The sequence below is a fragment of the Rhinolophus sinicus genome, linkage group LG10 (genome assembly GCF_036562045.2).
Source record: "Rhinolophus sinicus isolate RSC01 linkage group LG10, ASM3656204v1, whole genome shotgun sequence".
NCBI classification, from domain to species: Eukaryota; Metazoa; Chordata; class Mammalia; order Chiroptera; family Rhinolophidae; genus Rhinolophus; species Rhinolophus sinicus.
Genome location: NC_133759.1, coordinates 17,624,613 through 17,643,721, shown reverse-complemented (window position 1 = coordinate 17,643,721; position 19,109 = coordinate 17,624,613). Strand labels below are relative to the sequence as shown.

Sequence of the window (19,109 nt, the reverse complement as noted above, 5' to 3'; positions counted from 1 at the left end):
AGACCCACTTAATTAGGTTTTCTGCTCCTTGCAGTCAACTGCATATTGATACAATGCTCTTTATCACAACAAAACACAAAACTCTGAAGAATGTACAAATTCCAGTGAGTTCTTGATGACTATAAAGACCTTGTTATTCTCATACAGGCTGGAGGCAGGAATTTTGCAAACTACACAAATAGTCATAGCTTTACCAGAACCACCCTAGGTTTGCTTCACACTTTCCCAATTATTGAACAGTCCTAAGGAGAATGTGCCTATTTTGTTATTAGCATTGTTAGCCTCATTAAGAAAGGTGATGGACAGTCTAAATGTGCTTCTTTGAAAGTATGTAAAGGCGTTTAGTCCATAAACATTCCTTTATAACTCTTCATCCATGGCTCCCTAAAATTGTTTGAATGTGTATTCCAACTTTCCAACAAGAGGGGCAGCCCATGGGTAGGAACTGAATTTATTTATTTGCTACCCATGCCCCACACCTGGGCAGAACCAGAGTCCAGCATTCCAAATAGGTATTCACCGTGGTTGTAAATCCAATTCCTGGAACTCTGGAGAAAGCTTTCCTCTAAATATCATGCTTCTGTAATAATTAAACAACTACACAGGTATGAGTAATAAGAGATTTATTTAAAAAGATGACTACAAAATTTGACATTGAGAGAGATAAAAAAAGACCCACAGGATTTAAATTTATAAATACAAAAGTGATTGGCTATAAACAATGTAAAAATACATTTCCCAGTCTCCAAACAGACTATAATTTAAGTATAGTAATTGTAAAATTTCTGTATTATAAGTGCATTTCTCTTATTGTTAAGAACCACCTAAACAGTTCATTTGTATAAAATATAACATTAAACTTTCCACAGATGTTAAAATTATTTTAAATTTGAGTTTATTGAGTTTGCCTCTTTCTGTATGTAACAGTGGTTTTGGTCCCAAGTTCTCCTTGAACTTTTTATTTACCACAATGGTCGTTTTACTCCTAATTCCTTCTACAATAGAAGAGGGAGGCTAATCAGTCATGGGTCCCCTGAAAAAACAATGTAAGAAAGGTTCCAGAATGACCAAAAATGCCAGGGAATATATTATCTTTCTGAAAAGGAAAGGATTAAGAGGCCAGCTAAGAGGCCCACTTCTACACCAATGAAGCAAATGGAAGTGAAACCTCACAACCACGAGAGCTTACGATAAGTGCAAACACGCTGTGCGTGGGAGGCCAGCTGAGGACGTGGCCATCAAACTCAACTACACCCAATGCATGGGTGGGGACCGAGTTACCCTAGGCGGTTTGCTGCGAATCCCAGCGAAGTCTAGATGATATTCAAAATGGCAATGGTACAGTTTGATGTGAAATTCCAGAACGTGCCTACCATAACTTGGTTACCTTTGAACCAGTCTTTATTCTTGAACTCAAGACCCAGGCTATTCCCTCCATCTTAGATGGTACGCCCAGTAAAAACAGCATCCATGATCAGTTTCATTATCTCCCAAACAGGCAGTGGTAGCATCACCACTAGCATCCAAACTCTGATACAAAAAGATGGGGTCACTAAACTACCTCACTGGAAACATGATTCCACTCTTTCAGATAGAAAACCTAGCATGCCTAGCCCAGGAGACCTCCACCGAAGTCCTGAAGGACCTGACACATGGGCTCATTGCTGAACACCAGAATCTTGAGTCAAAAATCTAGGGGGAGGACAAGAAATTATCAGAACTGGTTATGAAGTGTCTCTTGAGAATGGTTTGACTACTCCCTTACACCATCAACAGTATTAATCTGGGCAAGATTCTCTAGATATTCACTTTCTTAAGAAGGTCTCCTCCAAAGGAAAACTAGAGCAGTGCCTCTGGAAACAAAAACCCTAAAGATTCTGCTAACACTCTATGCAAGAAAAAAGGCCCAAGATTCTGGACCATCGAAAGACAACCGCCAACAAGAAAGAGAGGCAGAGGTCCCAACTTTGCCAGATAATGACGTAGCGAGTGTGTGGACCATTCTGATAAGGAGATAGAAAAGGGAGTATCTCAAATACATGGAAAATCAAAGGCTGGGGTTTTGAAAAGATGACTGACTCCAAAGAAAACACTTGAAAAGGACCTGCAGAGCTGTATTAATTTCAGTAGAAAAGACCATATGCCAATAGGAGAATGGACCATGTCCTAACTCACAGTATGAACTCAGGCATTTGTTAAGTGGTTGAAGCCTGCTTTTATAATTTCACTATATTGCACAAAAAGGGTATCTTTCTTATCTTTGGTCCTTAGGCGTGTATCAGTTTCTTCCACTTTTCTGTTATCTAAAAGTCTTTTTATTTTTTTTTACTCGATCAACAATCAAAGTGCAGCATAAAAATGGGGTTGATGATTGTTGCTGCTTTTATATACATAAAATAGCAAAATCTCCCATACATTTTCTGTTAGGTTATAAAAGAATTAATAATAGTTATCCCAAATTGTTACAATATAATTTTAAGGCTTAGTGAGATATAGTGAAACCTGGGTATTATTATATTTTATGGAAAAAACCTAGACGAACATTTTAAATATTGACTTTAAAAATTTAAATACACATTAAATTTTATCTGATCATCAAAAAATCTCATCGTTAAGCAAATTACAGTAAAAATGAAACAATTTCTAAATGGATAAACTTATTAATCATGCAGTGTATAAAGCACAGTTTGAAAGCTAAGTCTAGTAATAGTGACAGACAAATTTATCATTGTTTGAGCTGTGATTTAAAGAAACAATTGCCCTCACCTCAAAAAACAAAAATTAAATTAAAAAAAAGAAAAGAAACCACTTCATTTGACACAAGTTTTAACCGTTATAAAAAAAAATTAAAAAACAAAAACCCTCCAACTTAATCTGTGGTGACTGACACACAGTCCTGCCCCTCCCCTTGCTCTTCAAAAGAAGTGGTTTAACAGTTACACACATTGTACAAGAGCTTCTTCCAGGGCTCAGGTACCACGTAGTCACTAACTTATGTAACACCTGCTCCCTAGAGTCTTTAAGCATTAAGTGGTTCAAGGGCCCCTGTCCCAACGGCAGTCTCAGGTTTTGTCAGCTGCGACTCCTGTCGTTTTTCATAGAGCATAATGAAAAAGTCACCCAGGAACATAAAACTTGCTAGAAATCCGAACACCTGAGGAGGAAAAAGGGGGAAAAGTTATATGAGGAATTCTGGAATAGAATTTCACATTTTCTACTTGGCTTTGAGAGTGTTTCATACAAACAAGACGATTCATCAGTTTTATCTTATACACATTATTCTTAACTTCAGTGGTAAAATAATTTTTCTATCAAAAAATGGAAGGAAGTTACAAAAAAAAAAGTTCCAGAATAATGGTTATTAGTCTCACAAAATACAAATATCCTGTCTTACATGTACATGTGTATGTTTGAGGTGCCAATCCATGAAACTAAGGTTAATAGATGAAAAATGAAAATCCTACAAAATGATACAATACACAGGATTATTAGCAATGGTTAGAATGATCTACAGATGAGATAACAGACCTATGTGAGTAGGCAGCGGAGCCTCGGTAAAACTGGAAAAAGTTATTACTATCAAAACAGAAATTCTATGTTAAAGATACTTTTAGGTCAAATTACCTAAACAAATATTTTCCAGTTAATTGTCACACTCTAATGACACAGCAACATGACGTCACCACCTACTTCCTCTTCCTTAAATCACTTCCTCATTGTACTCTTCTAACATCAAATATTCTGAGAGTTTTGTTAAAAAACAGAAGACCATGGTTCAAATTTAACTTCCTCACTAGCAAAACCCTTAAAGAAATGGGACCAAAGAAGCATTCTGTAAAAAGTAAAAATTGATGTACCGGTAGATAATGGTTAAACTCCCTTCCAACGCTAACACTGCATCTCCATAATTTTTAAGCCTTTGTTGTAGTCTGCTATAATCTCTTGACCCTTCACACTCAACCCCTCCACCCTAAAGAATGTGCATTCTGCTTCATTTCACTGTAAAGCAAACTGAGCTCCAAATTCATTAATTTACCTTGTTGTCCCCAACACATTCAACCTAAATTTGTTAATCCTACCCCCAAAACCCAACTCTCTTCTCCCCTGACGGCATCTTCCCCCTTATTGGTCTGGCAAACTGATTCAATACTTTAAAGGTAGACCAGACGTCACCTTGTCTGTGAAGCCATTTCTGATCACCTCAGAGAGTTCCAGTCCATGTAGGTAGGGCCCTCTGTGCCAAATAATCCAGATGGATGATCTTCCAGATCTTTGGCTCACATATTTCACAAAATTTTCTTGAAAATGGACTCCCTTACTCATTTGATTCTACAGAATTTTTCATAATTTAAAGAGTTGCAAAAGGTAATTTCCAGCATATTATAAATGAGTTTTTAAACTATTAATACCAGTCACTCTTAAATATAGCCAATGAAATCTAAATACTAACATAACGTTATGTTAATAACATAACAATCTAACATATCATCTAATTAAAATACATAAATAAGCTCTTTTTTAACACTTGGGATTTTCATGCCATGCTTTTTTTCCCCCTGTACTCAACTGTTCTCAACTTCCATTTCACTTCCTCCGCAGCATTTTATAGTAATATATATATGTACACTTGAAAATATTTTCCTGATCACCCTATCATACTCCTCTGCGACAAAAATATGTATATAAACTGAAATTAACCATAGACTCTATTAAAACTTTGGTTTTCTCTTCTTTCAATTGGTTTGGTTCATGTATCCATGGATAAAGATTGCTAGAATGAGTCATGGTTCAGCATTAATTTTATTTCTGTTTTGTTTTTACACATATTAAGTGCTAAGAAACTGTGATAGGTAGATAGATTATAGCTATGCAACTCAAACTTCTTTTAAGTTGTTCTATCATAAAAAGTAGTTTTAATGATCTATGAGCTCACAACTCAATTAATTACAACTTAATTTTGTCATGAACAAAGGATCAACTGGAAACCCGCTGACCTGCAAGAGGATTTGCTCCCCTGTTGTTAGTCACACCTTCACAACACTGCTACCAACTCAGGTCTATGAGCCTTCATTTACAATTCTGAAACCCCAAAAAGCTCCAAAAATTCAAAGTTTTCATAATTTATTTGGCTCAAAATCGACACAAAGTAGAAACATCCCTTTTACTGTGAATATTCATATGCTTCATAAATATTAATATGCGGGATAACAAAACGCTACCCAGCCCCTTTGAAAGTACGGTGTAATAAAGTATATATATAGTATGACCTTTCTAAAATCCAAAATAGTTAGAATTCTAAAAAAATCTGCCCCCTGCCCAGGATTTCAGATAAAAACATTTACTTATCCTTCTCTTTTATTAGGCTCAATTTTGGGATCATTTCTCCTGTTATTCTCTACATCTAGAACAGCATATGTAAGATAATAAAATCAATTCTACCACTTTCACTAGCAATAACACGTTCATATGTAGAGTAAGTGGGTTTTTGTTAACAAAACTCAAATTCTAAAGACAGGTCCTAGATTTTTAAAGCTACCATATTTAAAGCTATCATTATTTGCTTTTAGGTCTTCTACTCAAAATTATGCTAAAAAATAAGTTAAAAGACAAACTATTCTCCCATATTGTATAACTTGTTAAGTCCTTTCCAGATTTCATATTTCTAATGAAGGAAAAATAAGCAAAGATAAAAATACAAAGCACTTACAATTGCAGCCACTTCAGCTGAAGTCTTGTCATGTGTAGAAACGAAAATGATGGACGCCAACAAAAACACACATGCTATCGCCACAGTAATATAAAAGTCCTATACACGTGTATATAAAACACATAAGGAATACAGACAGTATGGTTAGGTTGATGGAAACAAATGTTTTAGTTTTTAAAAAACTTCAGTGACTTAAACTTTTTTTTCCTTCACACAAACCAAATTTACATACTTTGACTTCTAACTTTTCAATAACCCTGGCATTCGATAAATACCCTATAAAGGAACCCTATCCACCCTTTGCACAGGGCATTACAGAGAGTACATCACAAAATAATCTTTTCATAAAAACAATTCCCCAAAAGGTGGTGTGTGTGTGTGTGTGTGTGTGTGTGTGTGTGTTTCTCTCTAGAACATATTACAATTATCAAGCTAAAGCATTTATTAAATCCTATCTTACTTTCAGCAAAAAAAAAGCATTTTTCTTCCCTTTCCAAGCATTCTGTTAGGATGGCTTCTCTGAGAGTACTTTGGTGCTTTGAAAGCACTTTGGAAAAGAGAGACTCAAAAGAACCACCCAATCATTATGTTGTTTTATACACCTGAAAAAAAAGAACTACAAAAAAATAGTAACCATAAAAAAAAAATAAAGAATATAAAATAAAGGAAAAAAAGAGAACCACCTATCATTAACTAAATAAAATTATGCCAACAGTATGTTTTTTCAGACATTTAAACTTTCTGGAGTAACATATTACTTCCAAATGTTCCAAGTGGGTAACCCACAATGAGCTTGTATGACAAGCTAGCTACTACCTTAAAAGCTTCCATATCTCATCATAATGCAGCTTACAAAGCTGAAGCTCTTCATGGGTTCCCAAGTGCTCTCTAAGGCATTACCTCATAATGCTCTCTCTCATATGCCAACTGAAAACAGGGCTTGCCATGCTTGATTCAGAGGAGAAAATTGTAAGCGCGAGCCACTCCAAAGTGTTTTAGGTCTGGTGCTGTCTGAACTTGCTGAAATGCAGTCTCTACTAAACCTAATATCGATAAAACTATCCAACACATAATTCCTATACCACTGTTAATCATTCACTTAACATTTATAAATAATTTAAGAGGTTTTCTAAAAGAGGTGTTTTTCTGCCATACTTTGTTTTTTCTATTCCTTTGAATATTATTTCAAATCTGCTACATATATATACATATATACATATATACACATACACATACACACACACACACACACACACACACACACATATACGTATATATGTATATATGTAAAAAACTATTTACTAATATTTGGAGTACCTTTAAGGAGGTGTTTAAACAAGGCAATCACTTTGAGACAGAATAATGTAGGGTTCTAGAGCCAAATGACCTGAGTTCAAATCCCAGTTATACTACTTCTTAGCTCTATAGCTGAATTAGTTACTTAACATCTGTGCACCTTTGTCTCTTCATCTGCAAAATGGGGGTAATAAGAGTACCTTCTTCATAAGGTGATTCTAAAGATTAGTGTCAACTCATGGAATAAGTGCTTAGATCAGTGCCAGGCACTTAGTAAATCTCCCATAAATAGTGGCTATTGTTATTCTTGATAGAATCTCACCCACAACAGCAAAAAACAGAAAAGATTCTTTCTTGTAAAAGATTATCATTCCACCCTAGACGCTATCACACCACACACACTCAAAACATTTTCTCTAGAACAGAGAAACCACTTTTACATAAAAGTATATTTAAAATTTAAGTACATTAATATGCACACAGTGAAAGTGAGTTTTAAACCATTAAACATGAAATCCTTACGATGTTAGGTGAAAAGCACAATATACACCGGGGGTGCCAAAAAACAGACAGTCCTGCCTGTCGTGTGGTGACGCGAGCATTCATTTGATTAACACCATCTTTTCAGCAAACATCATACTGCATGTCGCTACCATAATTCAATTCAACTTCGAAAAGTAATACATAACATCTCTGAAAATGTGTATATTTTTTGGTACCTCCGTGTGTGTGTGTGTGTGTGTGTGTGTGTGTGTATCTGCTTTATATATATATATATATATATATATATATATATATATATGTATATATATATATATATATATATATATATATATATATATATATATATATATATATATATATATATCTGATTACAACTATTTAAAATTTTAATTACCTAGTAACAGAAATAAAAAACGCTAAAGAAATATAGTAAAATATTTACAAAAGCTGTTTTAAGATACAATGACTTATTTCTTTTGTTCTTAGTATTTTTAAATCAGTATTTACTCAAAACTAACTTTTCAAATGCTCTAGTTTGATGTAATAAATGTTTTACATTTTGTTTAACCATTACACTAAACTGGAAAATATTATAATATTGTTTGTCAAAAAGATCAATGTTCTTAAACACTGATGTAGCACTAAAGCAAAAACCAAACATTTCTTGAAACATTCTTATGGCTACTGATACTGTTTTGCTATTGAGAGATAGGAAACAAACAAATGATTTTAATCTTTAATGTTTCAAATACAATTTTACACATTCAAACTACAAATCAATTAACTCAGACACTAGTGAATGTTTTCTTTGTCCAAATCTTACCATGTACTTATCTGTAAAAAAGAAGACTTTTCAAAGATTATAAATATAATGAACAAAAATTCTAAGGTATTCTCTCTGCATCCTCTTTTTAGAAGTATTTCATAAAATGAATGAGTCCTATTGTTGCCGTTGTTACATAGCGATGCCTGTGGTGATGCTATTTGCCATGACAGCATCCAGAGTTGCTTGGGCACTGGTGCTCGTAAGAGTCTGGTTAGGCCACGCGATAGAACGCAGAGTGTGAGGGCTTCCCTGGGGTCAGATCTCAGTTTCTTTTTACCCTATCTGCGTAACTTTGGACAAGTTATTTAACTACCCTGAACCTAAGAGTCCTCAACAGAAAAATGGAGCATAAAGGTGTGAGGCTTCTAATCACAGCACATCAAGGAGCTGACACACAGTGAGCACTGACAGCAGCTATTGTCAGTACGGTGACAAAATGGTCACACTCTGGCCAGAGCCAGAACTGCATGTATGAGCTCATCACAGACTTGATGGAGCTGATTCAGACTCTACCTGGTTTTCAAAGTTATTTCTTAATTGTTATCAACTTTTTAAAAAGAACATTTAAACCTAAAATAATTATTTTGAAAGAAGGTAATAGATTCCTACGGCACAAAACGTAAGAGGCACAAGGATGTGGATAGAAAACAGTAAACAAATATCTTAGGTGTATAATCAATATATGAGGCAATGCTGGCTTCTCATTAATTAAAAATCCTAATCTTACTGCTTTATATTTATCCTATTGTCTCTTGTTCTTAATAGTTAAGAGCTTATCCTCCTTAAATACAGTACCTATGTGAGTAAGCTCATCTGTCATCTCACAAATCTATGCTGTACTCAAATAAAAACACAGGGTCAGCAGACTAAGCCTTTAGAAAGTTACGCATCGCTAATAAATGCCCTCTCAATTCACTTACAGACAACTTTTTTCATAATAAAATCAAAACAAAATAGGAAGAATTACATGCTGTTTACATTACGCTCCAGAAATACAGCATGTTAGTTCATTACTCCATCTGTAGTGTCTAGAAGACGCCTAGCATAGAACAGGTACACAGTGAATAACTGTAGGACCAATGAGTGACATTCTGAAATGTGAGAAATCAAAAGTAACAAAAATCCTAGGTTTTAAAAAAATATCTAATGTGCATCAGATTAAACCACCAGTAACTATAAACTATGGGTAGTGTTTGTCACTTTCATTCTAATTTCACTTTCCCCTTATCCTCCCATTTGGCAGGGAAAACTGAGTTGCTTACAGGCAGAATCTTCTCATGTTACTGAATCTGGAAAGTGTTACTACTTTGAGTAATAAAACTCTACAAGATTCCTAAATAGTGAGGTTCTTAACACAGGGATTATGTTTTTTCCATGCTTACCGATAACTTGACTTTCACGGCATCAACTCTGTCATAAACTGGAGTGAAGTACACGACCAGCATCAGGAGGCTCAGAAGAAAGGCACTGCAACTTACAAACTCAAAGAAGTAAAGTCCTCCACACAAAGTGCACTGTGATACAACTTCTTCACAGACAAAGGCCAGCAGAGACAGCAACTACAAAAGAAACAAAACATTTTACTAAGTGTTTTTCAGTGAAACCTACAGTATTCCGAAAACATCATCTGTTCACTCAAATATTTATAAAGTGGAGACTACGGCCAACAAGATGATTGAATGGCTGGTCTACACAGAACTTACAGTCTGGTTGCCTGGAAGGGAATATAGGTACACAATTAACTACCATGTTCTATAGAATAGGGGAAATACAGGGTGTTGTTACAAAGGAACACAGAAGAGGCATTCAACTTGGGGGTCAGGAAAGGCTCCCTAAAAGAAAGCTGAGACCCAAAGGACAGAAGAGTCAGTTTGGGGGGTTAAACTCAGTGAAAGACGTTCCAGGCAGAGAAGTGGTGCATACAAAGACGTAGAGGTGAGAGCATGGCACCCTCCTACCCCAATGCACACACATACATCCCAAACCCACAACTGAACGGTGAAAGCAAGTGGTTGAGTCACTGTGGCTAAAGGGTCCAGTTTGAGGGCAGGGGGTGGCAGTACAAAAATGATTAGAGACTAGAGAGGTAAGCAGAGGCCAGATGTAACTGTCCTCTTTAAGTGGTTTAAGGAATCTGGATTTTAAGGGTTTTAAAGCAAAGGGTGACATGATCAGGTTTGTGCTTTTGGTAGTTCTCACTAGCTATAATATGGAGAAGGGGCTGGAGGAAGGGCAAAACTTGGGACAGACATCCAGTTGGGAAGCTGATATAGGAAATCAGGGAAAAGAGAGTGCCCAGGTGACAGTCACAGAGAAGGAGAAAGGCTAATCAGGGAAAGATGAAGTAGGTGCCCTTATGAGACAGGATGAATACAAATAGAGTGGGAAACAGGATAATACATATACACTTAAACATTTTAACTTAACACAGAAAAGCACGTTTATTCAGTCATTTGAAGTGGGTCATTTCTTTGAGTATGAGCCTACCGGTTGGAATTCCACATCGTGTTTTCTGCATTAATCACTTTTATCATGTATGACTACCACTTCCAGAATTATGTTATCTGAAGTGGAGCAAGATCTTGGACACAGAGTACAGAACCTTTCTAGAGTTGGACTAATTTTACTAGCCTTTCACAGTTGCCTTGCTCTTACTTACAGCACATAGTAACTTATTTCTTTATCTTTCCAAAGCATCCAATTTAGTTTTCATAGAAACAGTTCCTTTTCAGACTCAATTTGAGTCTGCGTAATATTTAACTAAATGTTCCACCATAAAAAGTATAATTAGTATAAACCATTATGGGAATAACACAAGTTAACTGATGGTAGAGGGAAGAGTGATAAGTGCCCCAGAGGGGCCTCCTTGGCCGTGGCTGCAGGTGACAGGCGGGCATGGGTCGGACAGAATGCTTGTTTGCACGGTATGGAGAATGATTAACTCCGGTTGATTCAGCAGTTCAATTACATGCAAATGGGTTTTAACAGTGCCCCCACTGTTGTATATGTGGTGTTAACATAGTGGTGCTTCACTACAGAAAGAAGAGGTTTTGTTGTGTGTTTGTTTGTTTTTTCTTTTTAAGAGGCAAGCGTGTCAGGGAGAGACTAAATTCAGTTTTACATATGCTGTGTGTGAGGGGTCTGGAGTTAGGTGGAGATGTCTAAGAGGCAAATGGGTTTATGGGTCGGGAGCTCAGGGGAGAGGTCTATGGTGCAGATAAAGCTGTGGGAGTCAGCCAAAAAGATCACCCAGGATGAGGAAAGTTGGCCTTGTGCAGAACTCTGACGGACCCCAAGATTTAAGGGATATGCAGAAGAGGAAACACCAGCAAAGGACAATTAAGAGCAGCAGTCCAAGGTGAAGGAGACCAAGAAAACAGTACTTCTATGAAGAGCAAGTAATCAAGAGTGCAGAATGCTAATTAGGTTCTTAGGGGTCAGGTAAGAAGGGCACTGAAATACTTACTTTAGACTGAGCTGCAAGGTTGCTGGTGATATCAGCAAGACAAATTCAGTGTAGTCAGGTAGGGAAGCTTAGATTACAGTACAGCATATCGGGAAGTGAGAGGAAAAAGAGGCAGTGGAATAGAGACAGCATAGGTCAGAGGTGTGGTGTCAAAAGAGGGGCCAGATAGAGTAGTAATGGATGAGGTCAAACGGAAGGGAATTTCAAGACGGGAAAGAACTGCGCACGTGTGTTTAAATGCTTAGGCAGAAACCAGTAAGATGAGTGGGTCTAAAGAAAGGAAGAAAAGAGGTTCCCTGAAGGTAGGATTCAGAGCTCAGGTTTGGGGCTAACTCTTCTCTAGAAGTAGGAGGGAAGAGAGTGAAGAGAGTTTCACTTGGGCAGTTTGTGTGGGTTTTGTGGAAGCAGAGGGAGTTTCCTTCTGAGAGTTAAAACCACCAAAATAACTGATGACCCAAGTCAAAGCCTGCTGAGAAATGCCTTCTCACCCAAGTCAGTAGAAACAACCAGATATATTAAGGGCAGCAAGATTACTACAAAATCAACAGATACATTTCATACTATTAAGTTAGTGCAAAAGTAATTGGGGTTTAAAAGGCTAAAAATTGCAAAAACTGCAATTTTTGCACCGACCTAATATATAATAAAAATTTTATTCTACAAAACATTTTCATACAAAAGAGGTCAATGGTACAGCCTCTCTAGAAAAGAGCTTAGCAGTTTCTTAAAAAACTGGGCATGTAACTGCCACACAACCCAGCAATTGCATTCCTGCAATGTTCATAGCTATGGATTGCTCCTTAGTAATAAAAAGGGACAAACCTGATACATGCAACAACCTAGATGAATCTCCAGAGTATTATGCAATGAAAAAAATCCAATTTGAAAAGCTTATATACTGCATGTTTCCATTTACATAGCATTCCTCAAATAAAAATTAGAGATGGAGAACAAATTAATGGTGATGATAAAATTATGACACACGTGATAAAACTGCATAGAAATAAACACACACATGCGCACATGCATGCACAGGACCTCCCTGTACATTTTTTTTTTTGCAAGTTCCTGTGAATCTATAATTATTTCAAAATAAAAGTTTTTTTTAAAAAAGGTGAAATCTAAATTGGCATCTAAGCCTAAGGAATTTTGACCCCCAAAATTCATATATCCCCACTAACGAAAAGAATCTATATAAAGATGAAAACGGATCCTACTGGTATGATTTCCTATTAGTGAAGCATCAAATATTCCAGTATATACCAAACTTCCTTCAGACAGCCGCTAGGTGAGGCATTCCCAATCATGAAACCACAGGATATAAAGTGACACACCAAGACAAATGCCGGAAGGTCACTGTGTAAGGGAATTTCCTTAGTCTCCTATAATTATAATTACAGGATAAGTTTTTACATGACTAGAGTATAATAAAATATTAAATGTCTCATATTCCATTTGCCTTTTTCTTGCCTCTTTGTTAAATCTTGTCCAAGTTTTACGAGTTTCTCTATGAGAAGTGTGCAAAATATACCTCAGTATACAAGTCAATTAACTGTGAGAAGGTATCAGCCTAAAACTCCAATTGGGGTTTGAGGATAGTTGATCCTGAACCATTCTTGTTATAATAATTAGATTACCCTGAACACTCATCTGTGTAGGCTATATGAACCAAAACAAAAATCTTATCTGTAGTATTAATACAGACTGCTTATCTATTCTCACTAAGAAAGGGGCAGGATCCAGTTGAGCCAGAAGCAATCAATGTCAAGTAAGTACAAATCCTGCTCCAAACTTGTTTAATAGGAATCACTCTTACTAACCTTAAAAGGCAGGTTCTGCATGAGCATCCTAAGAGACTGAGGGGGTACAATATCAAGTTTGGACATTTACCAGTTCCTACTCTCAGATAAAGGCAAGAAATCTGCACTACAAGCTATATGCAGAACAAAATTTTCTCCTGACTCCCTATTTCTAATGCTACTAAGCTTCCTTTATAATCTCCCACAGCACTCTACAGTCTGTAGTGCAAAATGAAGTGATCATTTCACAATATATACAAACACTGAATCATTATGTTGTATACCTGAAACTAATATAGTGTTATATGTCAATTATACTTCAATTAAAAAATGAAGTGTATTTGAGTATCATGTATGCAGCGCTATCATATGCATAGGAACATGTAATGTTAGAGCAACAAAATCAATGTACGAGAAACAACAAGAACACAATATATTTTGTACTTCATAGTTGAGCGTTCATTATATCTAAGTTCAGGAACTCGCAGGAAAATGTTCAGATCCACCTGGACTAAAAATAGCTGGAGAAGGATGAGTGGAAAAGCAAGACTCCAATCAGAGCCAAGAGACACCCAGGATCTGGACAGGCAGAGGGCATTCCGGGAGAGCGACAAGAAAAGAACAGGTTCATGAAAGCAGTAATTCCCACAGTAAGCCCAAAAGGGATAAGACAAGCGACCTAACTGGATGGGGAGTGACGAGAAAGATGGTTAAGGTGCTGGGTGTGGTTATGTGATGCTCATGAAAGGGAGTAGGGACTTCTCAACAAAGACAAGAGGAAGTGCCCGCCTGGTGTAGTTGGTTAGAAGACAGAGGAGCAGAGGACTGGGTGGGGCCTGAAGGAATGGAATACCACAGTTCAGGAGTAGGAGGAAGACAGCAGCTAGCCACAGGGAGGGAAAGCCGTGCCAGTGACGGGAAGGGAAAACTCCTTTGAAAAGCAAGTAAACCTCCTTCAAACTGTTAAACAGTGAGCTGGGGAGTGTGAGGGCTATAGTGGGGCTTATTTTAATCGTGTGTGTGTGTGTGTGTGTGTTTTGGTAAGCAGACAATTGTAGTCATAAGTAAGGATTAAGTAAACAAATCTGTCAGGCTGAAAGGCAGGCTAGGCTTCCCTTGCCTTAGGCAAACATTTACTCTCCAAAAAGGTTCAATGATAAAGTTTGCGGACAGGGATCTTCCTCAAGGTAAAACTGGAGCATTTCAGTTTAGTACCTATCAATTTTCACATTTAAATAATGAAAAGAGCACCAATATAAGATAAACTGCTTCTACAGGATTTGCTTCTTAGCACTTACAGAATAACATTATTTATAATTTAATAAGTTTAAATCACTAGTGAATTCTAAATCAAACTGCTTGCTGGAAGAGTCACTATAATCACAGTACCCTGTGCCATCAGGATATTTAGCTGGTACCATAAACACAATGTCAGCTTGTTGCAGAGAGAATATTACACATATTTAGATCATTGCACCAGCTTACTAGCAAGGAATTAGATTGCTAAATGCATAGGAACATATAACGACAGCAAACATGTAATTCTCCCCTTAAAACAAAAACAGACTCCCTCAAAAGTAGCAATAACAACCCTCACAACATAAAATACATGGGCATAAGGACCAATCTAAGGATAGAATAAACTGGTAATAAACTGACTGCATAAATTTAGGACTGCAGTGACTCCTTACACTGAATTCCTAGATGAACCTTTATTTCCTCTTCAGCTCTGGAAGGGTAGATAGAAGTGAAGGTGCTTATGTTTTGGACAAACCTTTGACAAAATTAAGGTTGAACCTGAATGGTAAACGCAGCTATACAACTCCAAGAGGCTGTAACTCAGTTACCTACATTTAACTGGAGCTAGTAAATGCTCTTCAATCTCTCACCTCCCCTTCTGTGTTTGCAGGCTCCCCTCTTTATTCCTTTGGTGTTCAGCTCTGTACCAGCACACCCCATAGAGCCTCAGAGATTTGTAAATATCTTAAGAGTGGAAAGAACCTCAGAGGAAATCCAATTCAACATCTTAGGATTCTAATCTAAGAATTTCCTAAGTACACAATGTCTGGTTTTTAAGTTTAGAGTAAGGTTCTTTTCTCTTTTGGGGTCTTTGAGAATCTGATAAGATGTATGGGTCCAAAATAACCTACCCAAAGACAGAAATGCACATTTTGAATAAAACGTCATAGGGCTTGCAGGTCCCCTGTTCAAGTACCTCCTGTTCTAATTATGAGTTTTTCCAATACAGTTGTTTCCTTACTGGAGCTCTGAGATTCGATTAAATTTTTTTTTTTTAAAGATTTTTTAGTGGGGAAGGGGAACAGGACTTTATTGGGGAACAGTGTGTACACTTCCAGGTCTTTTTTTTCCAAGTCGAGTTGTTGTCCTTTCAATCTTTGTGCAGGGTGCCGTTCAGCTTCAAGTTGTTGTCCTTTCAGTCTTAGTTGTAGAGGGTGCAGCTCAGCTCCAGGTCCAGTTGCCGTTGCCGCTGCTAGTTGCAGGGGGCGCAGCCCACCATCCTTTGCGGGAGTTGAACCAGCAACCTTGTAGTTGAGAGCCCATGCTCCAACCAACTGAGCCATCCAGGAGGCAACTCAGCTCAATGTGCTGTGTTCAGCTCAATGTGCTGTGTTCAAGTTGCAGGGGACGGAGCCCACCATCCCTTGCAGTACTCAAGGAGTTGAACCGGCAACCTTGTGGTTGAGAGCCCACTGGCCCATGTGGGAATTGAACCGGCAGCCTTTGGAGTTAGGAGCATGGAGCTCTAACCGCCTGAGCCACTGGGCCGGCCCCAGTTTAATTTTTTAAAATAAGTCATCTAAAGTAAGACAACCTAAAGGCAGAATTTGAGTGAGTCAAAGAAGACTTGCCTGTTGCCCCAGGCTGCATGCCAGTTTTAATTTATTTCATATATAAGTTCGTTGGGACTTTCTGGGTAACTCCTATAATATACTGTTGTGAAAGTTAAGACATTATTAAAACAGACAAAGCAGGAACAAAAAGACAACCACCAAAATGAAAGGCAATAATGAAAAATGTTTTTCAAAACTATATTGAAGAAAGCATTCCTATAACATCACAAGTTCCTCATAAACAAATAAACAGATTTCAAGAAGAGACATTAGTTTTTATTCTTTCCCTCTTTATCCTCATGGATGATGGAGAACAAGCCTAACAACCTGGCAAGGCAAATTCATCTGCCCCTCTTCTCTGAGTCCAAGTAAAGTCTACCACCAAATTTCTGGTTGTATTCAATTCTGAAGAGAAGGAACTATATAGTTTACTAAGCTATAAATAAGGTAATGAGACATTTTACTTTAGCTCTGCCATTTCTGATTAGGAAGGAAAGATAAAAGCAACTGAAAATAGGAGATGTAATGGGCAACAGCAGAGAAACTGCTGAAATCTAAGCCTTGTGAGAGCTGACAAGAGGAAGGGCAGAAGGAACAATGGCAAGAGGGAGTCCCTGATGTTTGATAAGAGCCTACAGACTGCCAGTGTGGAACTACCTAAAAGGAGGCTGGAGAGACAGCCAGACCCTCTTGGGTTCCACCGGCTACATTGCCACTTGCCTCCAAGTGATTTCCCAGTTATTCCCAGATGTGCATTTGGTGGCTTAAAAGTAGTGCCAGTTTCCTGACTGCTGTTTTTCTATTCAATAAAAGTAGGTCATCTGAGTTCTAAGAATATTAGTTCCGGTTATCTAAGTTCTAAGAAATTAAGTTCTTCCCTAAGGAAACCAACTGGCTATTTTTACTGGGGATGGTTTAAAAAAAAAAAAAAAAAAAAAAACCAACCCATAAACATTCCAAGCAGTCTCATTTTTCATCTTGCAGCATCTGTTGCTCATTGCTGGTTTAAAACAGAATATAGGAGCTTAATATGTGTGTGTGAATTGAGTTAAAATTTAAATCTCAAAGATGTTTTGATATTTTCACTAATGGGTTAAGGTACCTTCACTGCCCAAAAAGTAAACTGAAACTCAACGAAATTGAAAATACCATGCCCTAGTTTTGCTGCCTGCACACAAACACACAGCGCTGTCCTTTTGACTTCGTTACTTCCCACACACATGCCCATTCAGAAATAGTTCTTTTCCAATCAACATATAACTTTTGGGAGGCAATGTACTGGACAACACATCTTAACGCCGCAAAAGGTATCGGAAGACTCAGTCCACCAAATTAAACTGTCCCCATGGGCTCGCACCAGGAAAGCCGCAAGCACCAGAAAAAGATAAACAAAAAGCACTTCGTCGTCTAAATACAGGCACTCGGGAGATAACAACGCAGAGTACGTGACAGCCTTGAGAAGAGACGCAAAGGGCTACAGAAGAGTGAATGAAATAAGTCTAGGTGTCTCCCTTAGGTCTCCTCCGACGCATTTCCTGGACCTGCCTAACATGCTCGGTGGCCCTAGGTCGCCTTCGGGGACTCAGCCAGGCAGGGACTTGGGGATGAGTGGCCGCCCGGCGGCAGAGGTGGGAGGCGGAGGGTAACGCCCCCCGCCCCAGGCGGAGAGGGAAGGAACCGGGGGTGTGGAAACCACCGCTTCCTGAACAACCAGGTTGAGGAGAGGCGGCGCGGCAGCCTCCCAAATCCACGGGCTGATGGCCCAGGAGCCAGACTCCCATCCCTGGCCCGGACTCACCAACTGCAAGATTTTGAGCGTTCGCCGGGGCCACTTGAGCCGGCCCAGGAAGCAGCAGGCTGCGAGGCGGCTCCGGGGGTCCCTGGCAGTGCCTGGGTGTACCTCCGTGGTGGGCCTGTAGACCGCTCCGTTCTCCATCGCCCAGGACCCAGGAACACAGCGATCAGAGAGCTGGCGATGGGGATTTCACCGACCGCACAAGTCCACACGGGTGGGGCTGGCACTTCCTGGGCCTCTGCCCCGACTTCCGGCCAACTCCGCCCTGCCCCGCCTCCGCTATAGCCCCGCCTCTTCCTTTGCCCCGCCCCCTGCCTCCCATAGGACAGTCTCACCTCATCTCACGCCATATGAAGATTTGGGGAGAGACTTTCACGCAAAGGAACAGAAAGTACAAATGTGCTAAGGACCAGAGGAGCTTGGCTGATTCTGAAACCAAAGGCTGGTGTGGCTTGGGCTAAGCAAGGGACAAGGAAAGGACGTGAAACTGGACATGCGGGCAGAGGCCAGATAACGTAGGGGACTTGCAGAGCAGGGGAAGAAACTGGATGGCATTTTAAGTGCAGAGGGTTGTCTGGAAGAACTTTGAGACTTGCTACCTTCTGCATCTCTCTTAATTCCTTTCAGGTTTACTTGTCAGCATCATTTAGTTGACTGGCCCCTTGTTCAGCTGCTAGTCACATAATGTTAATTTTGTGTGAACTTAAGGAAACTCATCAAGGAATGTAATTATATTTTAGCAACTGAAGTTGATTGAGTTACATGTCAGGCACACACATTTTCTCCACAATATAATGTAGGTACTATCATTACTTTCATTCCACAGATGAAAAAAACGAGGCCAAGAGGCTGAGGATCATATCC

The 19,109-nt window shown here is 38.5% G+C and overlaps 1 protein-coding gene across 1 annotated transcript; it reads right to left on the bottom strand.

The window, feature by feature from the left end:
- Positions 1-608: 608 nt before the first annotated feature.
- On the bottom strand, positions 609-18,497 carry CMTM6 (CKLF like MARVEL transmembrane domain containing 6). The gene is made up of 4 exons (XM_019727739.2): positions 18,249-18,497; positions 9,716-9,892; positions 5,708-5,806; positions 609-3,154 (listed from the first exon to the last, which is right to left on the bottom strand). The coding sequence occupies exons 1-4, from the start codon at positions 18,384-18,386 to the stop codon at positions 3,020-3,022; spliced, it is 549 nt and encodes a 182-aa protein (XP_019583298.1). The 5' UTR covers positions 18,387-18,497; the 3' UTR covers positions 609-3,019.
- Positions 18,498-19,109: the final 612 nt, after the last annotated feature.